At 32.0% G+C, this 22,295-nt stretch overlaps 2 protein-coding genes across 2 annotated transcripts in view; one reads left to right on the forward strand and one right to left on the reverse strand.

Moving 5' to 3' along the window:
• Positions 1–6,134, forward strand: part of LOC148603169 (uncharacterized) — a 57,085-nt gene extending 50,951 nt beyond the window's left edge. Inside the window, exon 13 of the mRNA XM_088551289.1 lies at positions 1–6,134. Within this exon, the coding sequence (XP_088407415.1) occupies positions 1–90 (90 nt within the window). The 3' untranslated portion in view covers positions 91–6,134.
• The window catches only part of LOC148603170 (cilia- and flagella-associated protein 69-like), a 27,366-nt gene continuing 11,129 nt past the window's right edge, over positions 6,059–22,295 (reverse strand). Inside the window, exons 13-23 of the mRNA XM_088551290.1 lie at positions 21,978–22,093; positions 20,935–21,053; positions 19,788–19,869; positions 18,008–18,338; positions 17,235–17,311; positions 16,555–16,752; positions 15,572–15,658; positions 11,946–12,010; positions 8,335–8,377; positions 6,511–6,645; positions 6,059–6,264 (exon numbers count right to left, since the gene is read on the reverse strand). Coding sequence (XP_088407416.1) covers positions 6,250–6,264; positions 6,511–6,645; positions 8,335–8,377; positions 11,946–12,010; positions 15,572–15,658; positions 16,555–16,752; positions 17,235–17,311; positions 18,008–18,338; positions 19,788–19,869; positions 20,935–21,053; positions 21,978–22,093 — 1,268 coding nt within the window. The 3' untranslated portion in view covers positions 6,059–6,249. The remainder of the gene's footprint in view (positions 6,265–6,510; positions 6,646–8,334; positions 8,378–11,945; positions 12,011–15,571; positions 15,659–16,554; positions 16,753–17,234; positions 17,312–18,007; positions 18,339–19,787; positions 19,870–20,934; positions 21,054–21,977; positions 22,094–22,295) is intronic.

The raw sequence follows: 22,295 nt of genomic DNA on the forward strand, positions 1-22,295 counted from the left end.
CATTTTATTCCAATCCGTGAAGAAAGTCCAGTGCGTTATTATGCCAGAGAGGGTTCAGCATTCAGTTGTTTCTCACCTTCTCACACATAATGCCAGCATAGATTAGTTACAACACATGGACCAAGACCATGCATGTACTAACATGTACATGTGAATCTGAACTTATATGTAGATAAATATTTTGTAAATATGACTTGGACATGGTTTATGTATAGTAGCATTGTAGAATTGTTCTCAAAGCAAGTTATGTTTGCCTTAAATGATACAATCCTGCTTTACAGAGATATACAAAAATACTTATTTACTTTAAAGTTATTTTTTCTCTTTAATGCTTTGTCTTGTTTGAAATTTTATTTAGTATTTAGCTCTTGGTAGATATTATTTACTACACCACTCTGTTATGGGCAAGGCCATCATAAAAAAAATTACAGATTCTCATCCAACATTTTTTAAAACAAACAAATTTTATTTCATATTTTTTATCAATTTAAGTGAAAACTGTTGTTAATTTAAAAGAAATTGACCTAAATTTGGGAAAAAATGAAAATAAAATTTTTCGAGGAGGCTGAAAAAATTGGGTCAGTATTGGATGAAAATCCTGAGTATCTAGGATATTCTTTTATTTTGGTCTAAAGATTGTTATTTCATCTATTTTAAATGATTAAGTATCAATTTTTATCAAAAAATAATTATTTAAGAGCTATTTATGCTTCAAATGTAAAGCTAGAGTGAGTTCCTTAGTATGATTTTAGCTGTATATTCCAAAATTTGTCTCTCTTTTTTTATACCACTCAATCAAAAAAGTGATATTTTTGTACATAGGAGTTGTTTCGTTATCTCTCATGTCCACAGTTAAGGGCTTTTCAAAGTTGGAAGGCATTTTAGATGAAAACTGTTTAAAGGCTTAAAGGTATACCATTTTGTGGACAATTTTTTATGCATTACTGCACTGAAGTCTGATGTGGATTCAACCAATTCTTCGTTATTGTTTGATGTGAAATGCCCTCCAACTTCGTATTCAATTGTATAAGAGTTTGAACAATTTTATTGTTGGTTCCAGTACTATACATTTGTATTAGTGATTAAAATCATATTTCACAATTAAGCACATATTTTACATGGCTATACCAAAGATAACTATATTTTGATGTGGTCACAATATATTCCTGGTTTTTGGTAAAATGCAGAAATTCAGAAAATGTATACAAATTTTCATAAAACACCTATGGTCTCATTCAATGAGGAGATCTTTCAGATCACAATTAAAATTATTAGCAAAATATTTTTAGTATTTAATAAGGGAAGCAGTATGAACATATTACTGGCCAATGATTTTCCTTTTAATCAATAGCATTAATGAACTTCTGTAATTTTGCCTCCAATCAGTAATATACCACCAAAGAAAAACATATTGCCCATCAAATCCACTAGTAATCTCCCTTGAATTGGAGTTATCTCCCATTAGCAAACATTTGTAAATAGTTTCCAAGTCTCATTGAATAACATGGTTGTACATGTAGCAGTGCAAACATAGATTCATTATGTACAATATGTAGATATTTTTTTAATGTATTCATTATCATATCTAGTAGATTTTCCATGGATTTAAGTGATCTTGTTTGTGTTTTTTACCATGTATCAAATATATCTGTATAAATTTGATCCCCAATATTCCCAACTTTATTTGCCATTTTATATTCTATAAGAACATTTGTAGGTGCTAGCTTAGTTATTTTTTATTTATTATAAGTGTATGTTTGCCAATGTCATTGTAAAAAGCTGTAATCATTTTTTTCTATCGAACAAATGTACAACTATATATGATTGAGATGTTTCATGTGTCCAAAATGACTTACATGGGTTGGTCTTTTTTTTTTATTTTGGCCTTAATTTTGTTTAGTTTTCATTTGATTTCAATAAATAGAATAGAAAGGGGAAAGCTGTTTCTTTCTCTTTCAAATATCAAATGAAATCAATTGAATAACCTGTAGTAAGTAATATAGCTAACTTCAGGAAATATAGTTTGTCTTACCTTGATTGAATAACCATTTCCTGAAGAAGTGTTGTTGGTAAGTCACTGGACAATTGACAAGAAAATCCAAATATTCTATCAGACATATATATAAGGAGGTAGACCTAGAGGAAGGGACATAACTCTTGAAATCAGTGATATGTTTGTATCATATTCAATTTAACCAAAGCCTATTAAGCTTTTATTTGAAACAGAATGAAATCAATCAAAGTAACTTTGATGCTTATAAGGGATTGATGTCAAATGCTGAATACAAATGTTTTATAAGAGTTGTGTCCCTTACTCAAGGTCTACCTCCTTAAATATCTATGAAATGACATCGTTGCCAATTGTCCAGCATAGGGAAGGTCATCAGCCATTCAAAGAAGGGAACACCAACTCTATTCCGTGAAGTTGACTATAATACTAACTATTGCCTTATATTTGATGGTGCTGTCCAGGTCAGCCCATAGGACATATACCAAATGGCATTGTACAGTTATTGTTGAGGCATAACTTTGTTAACACTGCATTTATGGACATCAAATGGCATTAGATATACGATATGGTGGGTTATTTTGGCGGGTATAAAATTTTGACTTTTTTTAAGCAAAAAGGTGTACAAAATGTACGCTTTTGTCCATTAAGTACTAAAGCCCAGAGTTAATATTGTGCAAAATTTATTTTAGCGTTTGTAGACAAGCCACTAACATAGGCCAACATTAGAAACTTGCAAAAATTACCCACCATACTATAAACTCCCGCCCTCAAAGCGTGGACACAATAATGTGGTTGTTGTTATGTGGCATTGTAAGTTGTGCTTTGGAGAATACATTTTTTTTTTTTCAGTGTTTTCAAACCTTTTAAATGCTGTATGTTTTAGTCATCATTAAGTATCAAAAGTTAATATTTTTGTCTGATCAGGCATCCTAACCTATCTTTACACAAATTTTCTACCTTTTTGACCATTGAGTTAAATTATATCTGTTTTAGGGTCAAAAATCAATTCTCCCAATGCTTCGTACTGGATCAATAACTGAAACTTGTACAGATAAGAATTGAAATTTTCACTGAGACAGAAACTTTTTGAAAAATAGGAATAGTAAAAAATGGGTTGCCAATGAAGAATAATTCTGGTACTAATGTGATACTTATCCTCCAATACCAATCCTGCCCCTTTAAGACATACAAATCAAAGATAATTGGATCTTTATCATATTTAACATGGTATTCTTTGTGAGTGACTCATCGGCTATTGATCTGGGTGACATAAGAACTGGCAGAAAACACTTGTATAATGTAAATGCTTTGTGCTGTGGTGCATTATGGCGATGAGAATTTTATAGTAATAAGAATGTTTTTTTTTTTTTATGAATTTGAACATTGAAAGCTATATACTCTGATTTTGAATATTGAATAATATGGTTTTTCTGTTTTAAAACATTTTTTTCTACCTCATATATCAGTTTAAATAAGATTTTAATTGTGAATTAGTCCTTATGGTGAAATAGTTATCCAGGACTTGGACCTCTTGTAATGAAAATTGTTAAGGGATGAACATGATCGTTAATTAAGACACTTACTTGGGGTCAGATCTTTTGAATGAATTACAAAAAGAATTGTTTTTTATCAAACTCAGCTGTCACCTATTAATCATTTGTACTCCTCACAATCATAAGAATAACACTGTCTGTCTGTCTGTCCATGTTTTGTAACCACAACTTCTAAATTGATTCTATGAAGCTACATATTTTTTAAGCACGTCTTCTCCTAAACTGTTAAATGGATTTGTAAGGATTCTATATAAAGGACATTGTGTACATGATGATGTGCATGTATGATAATAACTTTATCCAGATGCTTCTAAGGGGAGATAATCAAACTTAAAGGTTATAAATGCTAAGAGCTTGTAGGGCCAACGCCCCCTCACCTGTGCCATATCTATGGAATTTAATGAAACATTAATTTATACACGATAAAATAGACTGTATTTATTTTGCATGGGGGAATGTATTGTCTGACACCTGTCAAGGGAGGTATAGAATTTTGAATTTCTTCATACCCTTATATTAAGATTTTAAATGAAGCACTGAATGGGAATATTGTTTTTGTGAGCATGCTCATATTAGTTCATTTTTTTTTTCATTCTTTATGATTTATCATTTTTATCTAGATGGCCATTTTTCTATTTTTGATCATTTTTATCATGTGTATCTTATTCTTTGCCCTTGTTTTTCTTTATTTTTCTTCAAATATCACCATATAGACTCAGCAAAATTTCATCAAATGTGATTTTTTGCTTGTATGAAGTGTTGTAATTCTGTGGAAGTTTTTATTTTACAGTTTTCCGATGATCTCAGACCATTTGTTGTAGTATAATGGTTGTCATGACAACATCTCCCTACATTCCGGAACTTGTTCTAAAAATGTGGTGAAAAAATTCTAGTCACCTTGAGTCTTTTACTTCCTTAATTCATTTCATACCTTTATTTGTTAGCAAAATAACATCAGAAATATAAACAAACATTCTCACATTTTTAGTGCTTTTGCACAAATTGGTCAACATAATTCTGTTGGCCACCATGTGGTTAAGACAGGTTTCAAAGACAGAAAATATCTTCCATCCATATTTGGTGTTGTATACAATGTTTTCTATAATAACCTGAACCGTCTAATCTTTCCTTTTCTATCATTCCTTCATGAACAAACAACCAAACATGATGACGTATGAAGTCTTTAATGTATATAAGTTCTCTTAAAACTAGATAAGAGTTTCTGTTTCTTTCATGACAAACTGTTTGAATTACATCCCAGTAAATTAGTTAAAGCAGCTTAAAAACCAATGATAACTTTATAATTATTTGTGCCGATTTAATTTTTTTTTGTCACACCATTATTTTGAGGCTGTTATTACACCTTTCAAACCTGAAGTTTGATTACTTTACACTCGCACTCAATTTTTTGTTTATGTTAAAAAGAAAGAACAGGATTTTTTTTTTTTTTTTTTTCACCTGTTTAATCAAAATTTTCAAAAACTGTTACTGTTAATTTAGACTTTGAATACTGCATTTTCATATTTGGCTGTTTGGTCTGTGTCACTGGGTCTATTTACAAACCCTTTATCATAGTAAAATGGTCCAAATTAAATTGGACCTCTTTTCATTGGTTGGTCAAGTTTTACGGGAGAAAGCGAAATAGTGGATTGTTTTGTGGAGACTGTATTGTTGTTATCGAACTTTTGTACCTTGTTTTCTCAGGATTGTAAGTTGTCCGGGTTTTGGAAGACTGAATTGATAGGGAAATCCCTTGTGTTGTTGATCTTTCACTTTCAATTTAGCATTATTATTTTTAGAAAAACCAAGATGTTATGTAATAGAAAGATTGGACAATTTATTATCTTGAGAAATTTCATATTTTTGTATTTGAGGCTTATCAGCTACTGATGTTTTACATGTTTAAAGGTATGTGGTACTGGATTGGTATGAGACAAGACAACTTTGTTATATAAACCACTGGGCATTTATTTTGGGTCTGTAGATTGTGTATGATAATCACTGAATACAACCTACTGTTTTTTGAACAATTAATCTAAGCATGGTACACAGATGTATTTCATGTCTTCAATCCTTCAGTCCTTTATCATGGTTGCATATGCTGACTTCAGTACTTTTTACTAAAATTATGTTTTAGGTTTTGCTAATGTAAGTGTAACTAGTATGGTAAATAAGGCCAAAGTAAATAAATTGTGTGTTTCCAGTTTCCCAACCCTATCTCTTTTTCTGATGCCGCCACTAAATATTTTATTGCCAGTTTAAAAAAAAATTAAAAGTGGACTTTTTGGTTGTTCCAGTTACAATTTCTTCATTTTTGAACAATAAAAAAAGTAAAATGTTTTACCCACTTACCCTACCTTAATTTTGTTGAAGGTCAAATTAGAAACACAAAATCAATTTATTTTGGCCTAAGATATGTAAATTATGACTTCAAGTGGCCAATATACTAGTCTTGTCTTGACTCATCCAGTACTGACTGAATCATACATTAAAATTGTTATCACATATTTAATGGTAGTTACAGCAACAAACAATAGCAGTCTTTCATAATAAAAATATTTGACAATGTATCGTTTGTATTTACAATTCCCCTCTCCAAATCAGAGACTGAGGAAAATAATCACAGATAAGCACAATTATGGTCCATACAATTCCTCATTCTGATACTCTGCACTGCTTCAAACTTCAATATTTATTGATCTGAAAAGAAGTTAAAAATGAGGTATTTTCTTTCACAAAATATTTCACAAAATTTTGGAGGTTAGTCATTCGCATGATCTTTCAAGATAATTTCCTCCTTTTTTCCAATATTTTCCTTTTTTCCATTACCTATACAACTGTCCTAATTTGACAAAAAATGGCCATGTTTTAAATAGAAGCTAAACTAATAAGTGACCTTTGTAAAAAGTAGGTAAGTCATTGTGGTCTACTTCTGTGGATACTTACACTACTCAAATTACTGGGTGCCTTCATGACTTTTCTCTCTCGAAGGGAACCAGTTTTGGGATCATATCTTGCAAAAGGACCTCCGGTCAGATTAGGAGGAGTACTATCAACATCCACTTTCTTACTGGCAAATGTCTGAAATAGAGAGGAAATTAGAACTTGTTAATTACATTGCTTCTATTTGATAAACTTGCTCATCGCAACAGCATCGCTCCAAAACTTATTCTGCTGACCCAATACCTTTTAATCCTCCTACATTAAGGGGAATCTCCCACAAAATTAATGAAATATTAAGAATCTCCCACATTAAAATGTAATATTTGCGGTAGGCTTTGGTTAAAATGACTATATTTTCAAAGAAAAATATGAAATAATTAAATTTTTACATTAAAAGATAGCTTTTATATAAAAATCTCCCACAGGTGGCAGTGTAAATGGGGGAGAATGTATATTGCCCCCTGGACCCTGCATAGATGTCTGACGAGAGATACAAGTACCTGAAGCACAAACATTTTGCAGTATTTACAAGCAGACGTTGACATTTTGGTTGCATCTCAAAACAAATAAAACCCAATAAAAACAGCATCACTAAAAACTAAATGAAGAAATAAACTTGTTTAAATGACACAATTTTTACTTCCACATCTCTAAAAACATCAACATTGTCTGTGGATTTAAATTATTTAGCCATTTAAAAGCATATTCCAGCATAAAAATTCTGTGTCTATCAACAGTGCCAAAAAAAAAAAATGATGAAGCAGCATAATCAATGGAACCACTTCATCTTTCAAAATCTTTCTATAAAATGAACAATAAAACATAATGAACACTATGGGAAGGTCAAAAGCCAGATATCAACAAGAATCTGAGAATATATCTTAGCGACACAGCATGAAAATACATGTAAAATAAGAATTGATCGTTCCTCATTTGGTGAGTCACCACTTAAAAGGATTGGGACATAATTAGGTTGGTACAGAATTGGAGTCTCTGATTTTCTCGCTTTTATATGTATATGCACTGACAGCATCCTTTATTGGAAAGTACAAAGTTGGTGGTTCGACCTTGAAATAGACACGATTGCACATTTACTAAAAAGCAAACTTTAGAATAAGGCCAATTAATAGCTAATGTGAAAGTGCAAAGTGTTTTTGAGTACAAATTTTAGTAGTTCGCCAAAGTATTTTTTTTTGGTTTGGAGAATGATTTATTATATTTGAAATGCATGGTTTGATTAAAGAACAAAAACAAAGAGAGTTTTTTATCTGTTTATCTTTCCACAAGAATCTATTTATGAACTACAGTACTGATTTTTTTTACTTAACATCCAAAAGTGACAAAACTCTAAAAAGTCATATTCTAGGAGTGCTAAATGCAGCAGTTGGCTAAATACTTGATGTCATACCAAATAATGTTAAAAAAACACTTCTTAGTCACATACAAGTCTGGTCAGACTTCTGCCAATCATGCAATACACATTGGCATAGCAACCAGAACAATTGGGGTGGTTCATACCACACTGTTAGCTGGTATAGAAACCATACACAAACATTTAAATTTTTAAAAAATTTACTTTTAATATAGACAAATAGTATAAGTTAATATCAATGGTTCAACTTTTTCAAGGCGAAATGCCCTTTTGACGGGAACTGTGAGATTGACATTGAAGTCCTTTTTAAGTTGTTTTTTTTTTAAACCAAGAGACTAAATCATAAAGGATTCTTATTATATTTTGTTCAGATGAAGGGAACAACATACTTTTCCTTGCATCAGTTTGACTCTAGGGGTCAACAGTTTTGTTAAAACAATGTTATATGTACTTACAGTTGTGTGCAAATCTTTTAGGTCTGTTTCATGGAAAGAGTTCCTGTAAGAAAAGAAAAATTAAATTAACTATAGACAAACAATTCCCTATAGATTCTCTTGTTCAAAGATCAAAACTCTTGATGCTAGAAACATTTCACTACTTATATATGTTGCTTCATATAAAATATGTTCATGTTCTGTAAATTAAGAAAATTATTTCTGATCACACTCCTAATGAAGAAAATTTAAATCTAGCACAAAAAGATTTAAAGAAACATGTTTAAAGTTCATCTGTATATCACAGATGAAATCTCATTTAAAAGTTAAGAAAGTCTCTATTTCAATGAAAGAAAGTCCTTTCTGTGTTCAGATCTGTATTTTTGTAAAAAACATGCATTTGTCTCCCACTTCAATCAACCAAACCAAGAACCATAACTCTTGCAAAGTGCTGGGTTTCATACAAAATCTACATATTTTATATCTCGAAAGTGTAACAACCAATGACAAACTATGACAAATTTGTGGTTTGTAATTATTTCTGGCATAGAAATAAAAATGCATCAAGTTTTCTATTCCTGCCTGATTTTTATATAGAGTACCACTCAATCACCTATTTATTACTTCTGATGATAAATTTTCGCTATCATTCATAATTCATAAAAAAAAAATAAGGACATCCTAACACCCAAAATGTCTGATGTAGAATATAAAGACATCTGAGTGGATATTCATTTTATTCTTGACAATATATGTTCAAACACAGTTCTTTACTTTGTCAAGTGGGTATAAAATGCTTAAAATCTCTACAAAATAATAATTAGACTGTCTCTATAATCTGACAATGTCATAGTCTTTGATGTCTAATTCTCTTTCTCATGCTCCAAATCTCCTTAATTCTCTACTCCATCTCAGTGTCAGATCAGCTTATGTCATAATGGATTTCACCGGAAATGTTTTTTAATTGTTTTTAATGCATAAAATGCAATATGCAAAAAAATGAGATGTACGGTAATCTCTTAGTTCGAATCTAACAGCAATTTCATCCAATCATAACACATAAATCCATTCAATTACGTTGTCATTCAAGTCACAAGAGAAATCAGGCTTTGTTTTGTAACTAATCAGGGATGAAATCAGATCCATTAAGTAAATCTGAAGATCTAATTTCAAACAAATTTAATTAACTTTGTATTCTCAAATAAACGAAACTAACGACAAAATAATCTTTTTGTGATTAATGATAGCATTATAAATCATTGTAGAATGAACAAAAAACCTTTTAGTTCAAACGAAACAAAAAAAGTTACTGCACTGCCCTATAATAACAAGGGTTGTTCTAGTGTATTAAATGATCACTCAACGTGGAACTGATATTTCATTTGACCATAACTGTCAAAGAAAAGCCTGTTAATAACAAAAAATCATCCGGATCTGTAATTATCCTTGCTAATATCAAGAGTAATCAAGTTATTATTAAAAATCTGATGGCACTAAAATTGTACCATTTTCTTTCCGCTCAAGTGCATAAAAAGCCGTAAATTTGATGAAAAACGATCTTCTTGTGACCTCCTATTACAGAACCAGGTTATTTATCGGAGTTTTACAAACTTTAGTTATGGATGAGACCGAGAAACTGTCAGTTTTTTCAATTCTCTGGAGACTTCTCTGATTGATGACAGGAAATCGACACAATACTTGTGGTATCGTTTTACCAGTTGTTTGGCTTTTTTATGACATTTCTGATTTCCTAAGGTAACAATCATTATCCTTATATTGGCAATCTAGCTTCCAAACCGTCCAAATTTCCATTAAACCCAACATATTATCTAACTTTAATAAAAACGCAACTCTAACATTTATCCTCTATGATGACATATGGATAAGATCGCTAACCCTTTTTTCATCATTAATATCTAATAACTTAATGAGTCAGCTCAACATAACAATTCAATAAAGCAGAAGTCAAGGCCAATAACTGCAAGTTCTATCTCCGTCCTTGATTCATAAAAGTTTGTAGAAACTGATAACTTTTCCAATCAAAAGTGTAAGGACTAAGAACGCTTTGGGGTCAAATTGGTGCATTAAATATGGGATAAGTACATTTTTGGGTGGCAATGATGCAATGAAAATGAGCAAATGATTACCACTTTTGCCAGTGTCACCAACAGCAACAGCAGGTCTAGCAGTCCCTCACCTCTGTCTGTCACACTTAGGGGTTATGTACATAGTGTAATTTTCATATTTATTGGGCTTAGATGCAACTTCAATGTTTTTCATACTCATAAAACAATCAACAATCATTAAGATACTACAGCTTCCTGTCATTTTCCAAATTTTGATTGATTTAGAATTGATGTAAATTTGGAAAAAATTGGGCTAAATTGCTCATTAAACATACCACACTCTTTTAATCAATAAAAGATAATGCAACTCTAAGTAATAAACCCACCCATTTTTTATAAATAGAATGGGTGGATTCAGGTACAAAATTTTATAGGTCATACGCAAAAGCATGTATATTATTGCTTGCCAAGGGTGTATGAAGTAAAAAACTTGGATCTACAAAATGGAATCATATGTCAGAATCTTATGAATCTTGAAAATATTTTTTTTATGTCAGAGTGGCAAATCCTGGGGGTGCAGGGGGTTGGCATCACTTCTTTTAATTAAAAAATATGTCATTTTCATGTGTAAAATTAACAAAAAATGGTAAATAATGTCATTGCAGCCCCATTTTTCTGAGGAACCCTGGCTGGCACCCTTGCTTTTTAAAGTGTCTGCATCCACCCCTGTGTAAGACAACATGCAGAATTGCTTTTTCTGAAGAATTGCAGTTAAACAAAAGAAGTAAAGTAAAAACTGTCTTAACATGACCTCGTTCGAACTTTAAAATTCGTTTGGATGTTTTCTGTAATGATAGAGATACCACTTAGAGAAGATGCTTCATGGCTTGTCTTAAAGAACAAAATTTGATTTGGATGTGTGGCAGGACAGCTTACCTGCATTGTAGTAGGTAGTGAGATTTAAATAGCAAGTTAATTGACTTGGCTAAAGGATTAATTCTTTAGCCAAATCGGTTTGTCGCTGGCTTGTCACAGAGCAGTGTAGAGTTCGGTCCTCGGTGTCCAACTAAAAAACCCAAGGGGTTTGGATAGCTAATGAGCTAGTGTTAGAGTCGTTCGTGGTACAAAGACTCTTAAGGTGTGGGAAATGTGGCAGGATGGCCTACCTGCATTGTAGTAGGTAGTGAGATTTAAATAGCCAGTCAAGTGACTTGGCTAAAGGATTAATTCTTTAGCCAATTCGGTTTGTCGCTGGCTTGTCACAGAGCGGTGTAGAGTTCGGTCCTCGGTGTCGGAGTATAATTTTGTGAGTCAAATCATGCTCTCTCGTTACAGATGGAAATAGGTAAAAGATTATACCCAGTTCCTTTGAAGGAAGGGTAGAACTAAGAAAATTGTCTCTATTCTTAGTTGCCTCAAGAACACAGGTAACTCTATAAAAAGGTGTGTTCAACAGTTTAAATGGTTTAGTACACAGGTAATAAAAATCTGAAGTCCCTTAAGCAGTTTGATTGGTTCATGAGCACAGGTAACATTACATTTGATGCTTGATATCAGGATACTTACAATTCTCTGTAATTGTTTTGTATTCTAGAAGCTTCTATTGATATTTTCTGTCTCTCTTTGGCAGCCTACAAAAAAGTAAAGAATAGACATAGATTTCAGTACAGTGATAGTCATTTAATTGTTGGATTCACATTCATGATACAATCGGAACCCCTCGGCCTTTCTTAAGTTTCACAAAAGAAAAACCTCAAAGGCACTAGGCAGAAGAATCTGTACAGAATTTGACTAATCAATTTCTGAAATTATACTTTTACAGGTTGAAATTTTTACCACTACTTTTTTTCCTAGCTCCAAACTTTGTGCCAAAATTCTTGACAGAGTTATTGTTATTTCTAGTGATATTTAACCAAATTTTTAGCTCCATCTGGTGGATAGAACTAATTTAAGTCATGTACGACTACAATTCTGACAATTTTTTAAGAAGAAATTCTCCTTTCTGCATCCAAGGTTATTTTTTAGAATAGCGGAACTGACCGATTCATGATAATTTTTCTACATTTATATTTTATATTTTATCAATTACTAAAATAGAATCCACAAAATACACAGGTAGGACTGTTTTGACAATTAAAATTATCTGACTTCTGAGGTTTCATCAATGAAATCAGACAAAATTTAATAACTGCATACCAAGAGATCAAAGTCCAACTAAACAGAAAATGTCACCTGTGTCCGATTTTTCAGTCTAAGTTCCATGACTCAATCATTAACAAAAATTGGAAAACATTGAAAAATTAAAGGAAGCTTCTATACATGAAGACAAACAAATGTACCAAAAAATCACTGTTCTAAGTAACACACACATCTACACAGTATATAACTAGATAATCTAAATTCAAATTCAAGTATTGAGTCTATAATTAGCCCCCCAAAAATTTTAAGCAAATTGCATTAAATTGACAAGATGTTTTTATCATGGGTCAGATATCTTAAAAAAAAAAAAGACGAATCCAACACAAATCACCCTGAATACCGGTAGATGCAATTACACTAAAACAGTGTTATTTACTGCAGCAAATTTAATTTTAATTAAGCCACAGTAAATCTTTTTATATTGAATAACTGACAAGGCTTCCAAGGCCAGTTTGATTGTCCTTCAGTACTTGGTATTATACTCCTCTGATAACTTGTTTCCACTTCTTGACAACAAATTTTGATGGAAGTTTTGATACATCATGGCCATAAACGTCCAGATAATGTTGATGTAGTTAATAAGTTTTATTACAGGAGAGATAACCATTATAGCAAACATAGTTCATTTTCCACAAAAAAATCATTATCTTTAAGTGTAAGTGCCTATAAGAATCAGGCAATATGGGAAAATTTTGAAACATGCATGTCAAAAACCCACCAATCTGACGATGTAATATTACTTACAGATACTGTCTCTATTTGAAAATAACACTGTTTAATCTCTACATCACTGGCTTTGCTCAGAAAATTTTCAATAGAATCTTAGAAAAGTGAGGTTTTTGACAGCATTATCTGCCCTTGAAATGTTAAAATGTTCATTTTCATTGCATTTCTATGAAATTGTAACTCAAACATCCAGCATGATATGAAAAATCTTGTCTGTTTTCCTTGATTCTGATGGTGCAAATAGTCAAATTACTCTTACAAATAGATGGGGTTTTTAAACCACAGTTTCACCTGCTGCCTGATTCTTACAGGGATTGACACTTAAGTGTTAACTATTAGTTCTAAACTATATAAAAAAATCTAGGGCACATTATAGAAGGAAATTGAATGGATTTTATTTTCTTGGCCAAAATAATCTCATAATAAATGAATATTTATTGCTCCTTGTCAATTTCCTTTTGATTTTATCAAAGATCTATAGCTCAAGGTCAGAACTAAAATGTCTGACTGTCAGTTATGATGACAATTCAAATGTATCAAAATATTTAAAGGATGATAATAAATTATGTCAGAGTCACTGCTGAAATCAGAATTGCATTGTCATGATATGTCATACTTGTGTGATATTGAATCATTTTTATTTTCTATAGAGATTTTTTTTTTTAATTAATATTCACCTGGCATGTGTTATCATAAATACTTTAAAAAGTAAAGAAAAATAATAATAATTTGCAAAAATGTCAACTGACTTTTTAAAAAAATGTCCTCACCTATTCAGCTCTGGCCAGTAAGACACAAACTTAAACATATAACAGTTAAACACAATTTGTTCAATAAAAATTGCTCTTTTTCAAAAAAAATTGATAAGCTTAAATTTCATGGAAATCACAAGACGGGTTTGACACGAGAAAAAGTTAAAAAGTCTGCAGTACAAGCACAACAGAACTAAGTATCAATGTACTCTAATTCAAACTTCCTGCAGACTAGATATTATGACACGCTTCTTAAGATGGCTAATTGTTTCTTTGTTGGTGGTCTATAGGTTATGACAACTTGATGTCACTTTTTCATAGTCGCAGAAATATCATACCTAAATGAAATGGCTATGAAATCTTAGGAATTTTTAGGTTAAGAGATAATTATATAAAGAAATGACAGTAATATTAGCACACAAAAATTACAGTCAGACATTGGAATTCTGGTGGGTGAAATCCTGGAGGTTACACCTGTATGTTTAACTATTATGATACAAAACTTGTAGACAATGTCAAGTTAGCACTATGATAGACTTTGGCAGTTGTGACAGATCTTTGAGGGAAACCCTTGATACTGATTGTAGTGTTCATGTGGGTTTGGAAAAGGTAGGGTTATCCAGGTCAAAACACTTAACTTCAGCACGTTTTTGAGGATACATTTTGTAGGTGTTAATATCTAATTACGGAAAATTGACAGAAAAGGACAGAGGCATAAACCCAACAAATTGTTTCTAGCAATAAAAACTTGTCCTTTTTGTGGTTCCCTCTTGTTATAATGTATGGTCAGCTTTCATTATTTATGAATGACATTGCCTCATTGGCTAAATTCCCCATCCTAGCTCTATTTCACTACATCTAATAGATAGAAAAGACTATTATGCCACATTTGAAATGGGCTTTGGTCTCATTGGCTTCCTACCCCCCCCCCCCCAACCCCCCGCCCATTTCACTTAGTTGTTGCCTTCTACTGTGACGGTACTTTAATTGGTGGATACCAACTTTTGTGGATTAGGGAAGAAGCACAAATTCTTGAGTTAGTGGTTTTGAGGTTTTCAGTACAAAGATCAAATGGAATTTCATTTTCATTGGGAACCGATTTTCGTGGTTTGGCCTACTCAACAAAAGCATGAAAATTGGTACTCCACGAACAATAGTACTTTCATAGTACTTAAAAATGATAGTTTAAAACTTATACTGGTAACTGGCAAGTCTATTCAAAAACAGGTCTCAAATTATGAGACAGGTTAATTCTGCATTTAAAATCAAATGTCTAAACAGTACTTAAACAAACCTAATGGACAGAGATTAAAATCAGTCATGGGGAAATTGATTTTTCGCCAGACCGAATGACAATTTCAGACTTTTTTCCTGATATGTTCAACTAAAAAATCTAAAAATTTTCTGCTGGACCAAAGGAAAAAAACACCAGACATCGCCTTCAGTCTGACCAATTTCGACATGACTGTAAAATAAGGACAAGTCAACCCAATATTCAAAGATAGCAGAATATACCTTTAATAACTGGAAGTTTGATGTTCTAGCCACAAACTCTGTCCAATCACTCAGTTGTTTTTCCTTCTGTCTGTAGTTTTCACGGATCTGTAAAAAAAATCAAAAATCAATACAATTTGCATAACCAATTGAGGCTGTTCCAGAAAATAATATCTTACTCCCATCATGTCACTTACACCCCACAACCATCCACCATAATTTATAAATAATTTAAAAATTTACATCAGCTACATAAAAACTTTGTGTTTTCACCCCCACTTCTGGAATAGCCTCTACAAAGCATATGAAAACAATACATGACAAAATCAAAATAGGTGTAGAATAAAATTATGGTTGACTGCAAGCAAAAAAGAAAAACAAACAATTCTTCTTTGCACTGGGTTCAACAATATCTCTTCAACTAGTTTAAATTTTACTTGTTTTTTTCTTGTTTCACTTTATTTTTTTTTGAAAGTTTGTTATGGTATGAAATTACAAGTTCTATACATTTCTGATCTTTTGACTTTTTTGTGTATTTTGCAGTTTTAAATTTCTCAAACAAAACAATTCTGATGTTTATGAAGCAGACAATAAAATATATGTTGAAAAGAACTCATAGTTTAATCATGACACAAGCACCTCTATAACAATGAATAGCTTACAATGGTGTAAATTGTATACTGCTAACCATCTTCACTGACACTTTCAAGATTTGAGAATATTCTACGCATGTAACAATGACTGACTATTGTGAATAAAAAAGAGGTGAGTGTTAGTGACTGTATCAATACTCCAACTATTTGATATATTGATTAATCAGTTGATTGATTGATTGATTGATTGATTGATTGATTGATTGATTGAACATCATGTGGTAAACATTTCATTGCCAGAATGATGAATAATCAACTCTGCTTTATACTCATAAGTCCATAGATATAAGGGAATTGTTTTTTTATCCTCCATGCAAAAATAGCAATACTGTTTTCAGTTCTAATTCCTACCTCTGCATAGAATTCCTGCTCATCCAATACATCCTGGTTCTGTTGTGCCTCAAGTAACTCTATCTGTGTGCCACAGACAATCTGAGCTCTCTCCTCTATACCCCTAGTGATAGCCTCTATAGCCTCCATGTCAGGAGTCACAGGTCGGACACCTTCACTCTGTAGCTCTGATACTATCTCTGTCCATACCTCACCAACCTACATAAGACAAATTAGTTAAGTTGAATAGTTTTGAATAAACTGTGATGAATAGAAAAATACCCCAAGAGAAATACTCTAAAAATTCTTAATGTAGACAGAAAGGAAAACCCCTGGTCATACTGTGAGCAAATCAACTGACCTTAAATAAGTGCAACAATGCATCTCATACAACCATGCTTAACATATTAATATGACAAATTAACAAACTAGTAGATACATCAATGATGAATTTCCTGATAAGGATTTCTGTCTTTACAGATCTGTATATGTTTTTTTAGGGGGGGGGCACTTTTTGTCTACTGCTAATTGCACAAAAATAGTATAGTAGATGAGCATGTGTGACATATTCTCTTGTGAGGTTGGGCTTGAGGTAGAACAAAAGAATTTTCTTTGCATGCTCATTGTCTATCCAGCAGTTAACACGAAAAAGTCAATTAACATGACAGTGCACATCTAGGTAAGTATTGTTAATTATCTACCTTGAGGTCCATGAACTTTTCAATGACAACCAAGGTCACATGGTCTTCTACTGTAAGACCGGGTAAATCTGTGAAACCTGAAAAAATATACATGTAAATCAAAGAACAATAATGAATGGAAAAGAGAACTGCATATCCTTAAAATTCAGCAATAAAAATATGTATTATGAAAAATGGAAGAATCTTATCAAAATTAAATGAACTATATTGATTCTTAAAAATAAACTAAAACACCTCCTAAGAATAGAAAAAAAAAGAAAAATGTCACTTTCTCTTAACCAAAATAAAAAGAATAATAACTTCATAATCATAGTCAATATTGATAGAAGTCCTTTCTATGTTAACTCCATCTAAAGAACTCAAAACATTAAAACGGGTCTATGATAAAGTCATTTCCGTTCCCTAGCAGCAATAGGGTCTGTAAGTCTCATTCTAGTTTCATTTTCCTTACCAGAATTTCTGATATAGAACGTATTGAAATCCAAAGTTCTGGCTGCATTTTATTGTTTATTTCCAGGATCTAGAAACGCTGTATTACAATGCAAAATCTTCTATTTTATGCTTTCCTTAACACTTTTATCATATGTAAATAGATATTTGTCATTTTTATAGATATTTTTACACGAAAATATGTTTTGCTTTTATATACTGAATCCAACGCTTTGAAAATGACAAATCTCTACGCATTTGAATGGCAGACTAGGAACCATTCTCATAAAACCAGTGAGTCATATGACGAGACTTACAAACCCTATAACAAGAACAAAACGTACCAATTTTACAGAATATTGAGTACAGCTTAGCCCTCATGTTTTCTGACACATCTACAATAGACTGACTGGGGATTGTGGCTGGTAAGGGTACGATCCCTTGTTGTTCCTGCAGCATACCCATCAACGGCTTGGTAATGTTTTTAATGGAGCCGTCACTGGCTCTTTGCACACCCATATCTTTTTCCTCATTTCTCCAGATATCACAGAAGAGATGGGCTGCAGTAATATTTCCTTTCCCGCGCCATGACAGGACATGATGCTGGGTTTTAGGGTTCTCACACAGATCCAACAGACAGCCAAGGATAATGTTATGCATGGTCTTCGGACATACCTGTAATTTAAAGATGTTAAATCAAATTTTAATTTTTTGGGTTTTGCTTGTGCATCTAAATAGCTTATTTAGATTTGTTTTGATTTTTTTACAATGTTATACACAAGGAAGAGAATCATTACCATCTGACTCATATACTGAACTGAAAATGCTTCTGGTAGTTTTGATGGCATTGTCATTCTTCAATATGTTTAGACCCAGGTTTCTGAAACTCAAGCATTCTTTAAGTGGATATCTCATTTTGTACATATGGTATATGTTAATGTACTTCATGGAGAGAATTGGTTGTATTATTGAGTGAATTTCATGGTGTGTTTGCCTGTTGTTTCAGTTCATTTTTTGACCTTATAACAAAGGCAAATGGTTAAAGCCTTATAAAACTAGTTTAACCACACCGCAGATTCCATGTGTCTGTCCAAAGTCAAGAGATGTAGGTCATTAATGTGTCTTCACAGGTTCCATGTGTCTGCCCAAAGTCAAGAGGTGTAGGTCATATTAATGTGTCTTCACAGATTCCATGTGTCTGTCCAAAGTCAAGAGGTGTAGGTCATTAATGTGTCTTCACAGATTCCATGTGTCTGTCCAAAGTCAAGAGGTGTAGGTCATTAATGTGTCTTCACAGATTCCATGTGTCTGTCCAAAGTCAAGAGGTGTAGGTCATTAATGTGTCTTCACAGATTCCAGGTGTCAGTCCAAAGACAAGAGATGTAGGTCATTAATGTGTCTTCACAGATTCCAGGTGTCAGTCCAAAGACAAGAGATGTAGGTCATTAATGTGTCTTTGTGTTGTTATATGATATATCTATTTATTTTGATTGTTGTTCTGTTACTGTGGATTTTAATACTTTTGTTGTCAGGGCATTTCAGGGCTAACTTAAAGGTGTGTTTACATTTGTGGAAAACCTATTGGTGATCTCTGAAAGTATTATCTATTTAGGATTTCGGTTATACACTGGTATATTTCTTTTTCCCTTTCTTTCCACTAATATAAACATTAAGAAATTCAAACAAAATGTAAAACAGTTTCTTACTCTTAATCACCAAGAATGAAAAAAATATGTTACCTAAAATTATATTTTTTAAAGATGCAACAGCAGATCAAAGACTTTAATTTGACCAATGAACTGACTGATCTAAGATTAAGTGTAATCACTTTAACAGATTTTTTTGTGTATTACCATGAAAGTACTTTAAGTCGTGGATTGGGGAAGAAACACAGTATCATGGATTCTTGAATCTTTCAGTATACACATCAATGGGACTCTACTATTCATTAGGAACCAAATTTCATGGTTTGACCCACCCAAGAAAACTACAAAAATCGATACCCCATGAACAATAGTACTTTCACAGTTTTATTTTTTTTTTGGTGATGTCTGGTTTTGTTTTGTTTGGCCTTTTTTGTTCATGTTTCATTTTTATGGAATATAAATAACAACATAATATTACCTCTAGTAAATCTATCAACAGAAAAACACCCTCCAGTTCCATGAAATATTCCTCTGTTGTGTAACATCCTATTATAGAACACCTGCAAATACAGTTTTATAATCAGTATCATAGGCAAATTTATTTCACATGATTTTCGTATCAACTTTTCATTATTTTGACATGAATTGAGCCAATAGAATTTGTGACAAAGTTCACATGAAATTAATTATAACTGAATTTCACATGAAAATTATGTTAATTTCAAGTGACGTTCATATGAATTTCATGAGAACAATATTTGCACATCAAAGAGTTTCAACCAATGAGAAACTAAAAACTATCACAATTTGTCCTAGTCTAAGGGGAGAGTATTTGTCAAGTTTGTACTTACAGCTCTAGTCATAACAATTAAATCTAATATTTGTTCTTCAGATCTTTTGTAATTTTCAATTGATAAGTAACATATAATAATGTTTTGGGTTTTTTTTGTATGCCAAGTATTGGCTCTGTTGAAATTTTATGATCATGTATAGATCATTTACAGATTATATATAAGGTATTTGATAAATGAGAAAGCCAGTACTAAAGGAAGCAGTGGTTTTTTAAAATGCAAAAGTGAAATTTTTTAGCTTTTTAGGGAATTGATGTAAAAAGACATGACTTTAGTGAAGCATAAAATGGAAAATCCTATTGTGATGCTAAGATATCTCACATTAGGGGAAAGTTACGAAGATATGTGAAAAACGGCGGAAATATTGTATTATAATCAAACTCAACTATCAATTAAATTATTTTTTTCATTTTGTTATAAAGATTCATGAATTTACGATTCTCATTTCAAATGAATATCCTATTTTCAAACAACATTGGATGAATACCCCATGACATTTGTGATTTTGGGTAGCATGTTCTTCAGAAAAAAACATTCAGTTCATCAAAAGAGTGTTTGTAAGAGATTAATTCATATAAGAATGAGAAATATTGATACTGATTGCAATAGGAACTTTTAATAGACTTTTGTTTCCATTTGTACATGATGCTTTATTTCTGGGGTACAATTTAAAGGAAGTTGCAAAAACTATGGAAAGTTTTAAATGGCATATAGTTCTATTCATTGTCTTGAACTGGTAAACAAACAGCATCATGATAAAGGGAGATAACCTACCAGACACAATCAACAGCAGCCAGGAGTAACCGATGATGGCCCAACCCACTGTTTAGAAGTCTGTTGTCTGTTCTCAGGTAATGGATACATACTTCTACACCTTGTGTGCCAAGTAATTCCTGTTGAGTAGTCAAGTATTTAATTTAAAAACAGTTTAAACAGCAGAAGATACAAACAAATTATATTTGTAACAGCATTTTGTGAGATGATGACTGGGTACAAAGAAGCATTTATATTATGTAACTTCTTATACTAAGTACTAGCGGTTATGTTGTATTCATGTTAAATTTGAATGATGACTGTATTAGTATTTGACTGAAATGGATGGTGATGAACAACAAAAGAGTTTTTAAAAAGTTTTATATCCCTGTCACATCTGTGGAGTTACATATACATGCAGATATTTACAAAAATTCAGGGAAAGAACACCCCTCATAAATCAGGGTAGGAAACTCACTCAAATTCTAGCCAGTCCTGAATACAGTTTTTCAATATATTTACTATAAAGGCTAAAGAGGTTTTTTGCTAAAATTAGCCAGCCCTGCCCAAAAATAGCCAGTCTCCGGCTGGCGGGCAGGCTACTATTTCTAACTCTGCATAAATGTCATTAATTTCTGACAGTCATCAATATTTGCTCATATATTTTGTAAATTCTTAATAAATATAAAAGATTACTATCATTTAAATATGCATACTTGAACTATTTTTAAAACCAATAACATCAGCAGATCCTCAAAAACAAACAAATTGAAAAAAAAAACAAAGCAGAAAAAGACACCACACTTAGCACAAGTGCTGTCATGCTATGTATATCCCCACTTGTACAAGAAGTCGATACTAGACAGCAACCAAATTTGCTTACAATGTATGCTCAGTTTGTATAAAACCACATGCCAAGTTTGAAATCAATCCATCCATTGGTAACTGAAATAATTGCAATAAAATCTAAATAGATGGACGGAATGACAGACAGACAAGGTGATTTACAATATACCAACCACCAGTTGTGAGGGGGACTGAAACTTATTTTTTTGACACACTACCTTTCTATGCATATCTCCGTCACACAAGGATGACAATATAAATAACATATCAGACTGCATCTCCACATCAATAGCATCATCACCATCTTTACTCTGTGTAGCATTGTGGAGAATTGCTAGGAAAAATATAATGAGGAAATCTTTACAAGAAATCAAAATAAACTTAATTAAGATTAATTGCCATGAAAAGTTATACCACATGTAAATCATTACAAGAAAACTAAATGGTGTTTGTTGATAGGGATTAGAATTATGCAGGTTTTTCTTCCTATTTGTACTATTTTTGTAATCTTCAGAATTTGTATAAAATTTGCAATT

Source organism: Perna viridis, chromosome 11 (assembly GCF_037379345.1).
Source record: "Perna viridis isolate PV_CMFRI_1.1 ecotype Kerala chromosome 11, ASM3737934v1, whole genome shotgun sequence".
Lineage (NCBI taxonomy): Eukaryota > Metazoa > Mollusca > Bivalvia > Mytilida > Mytilidae > Perna > Perna viridis.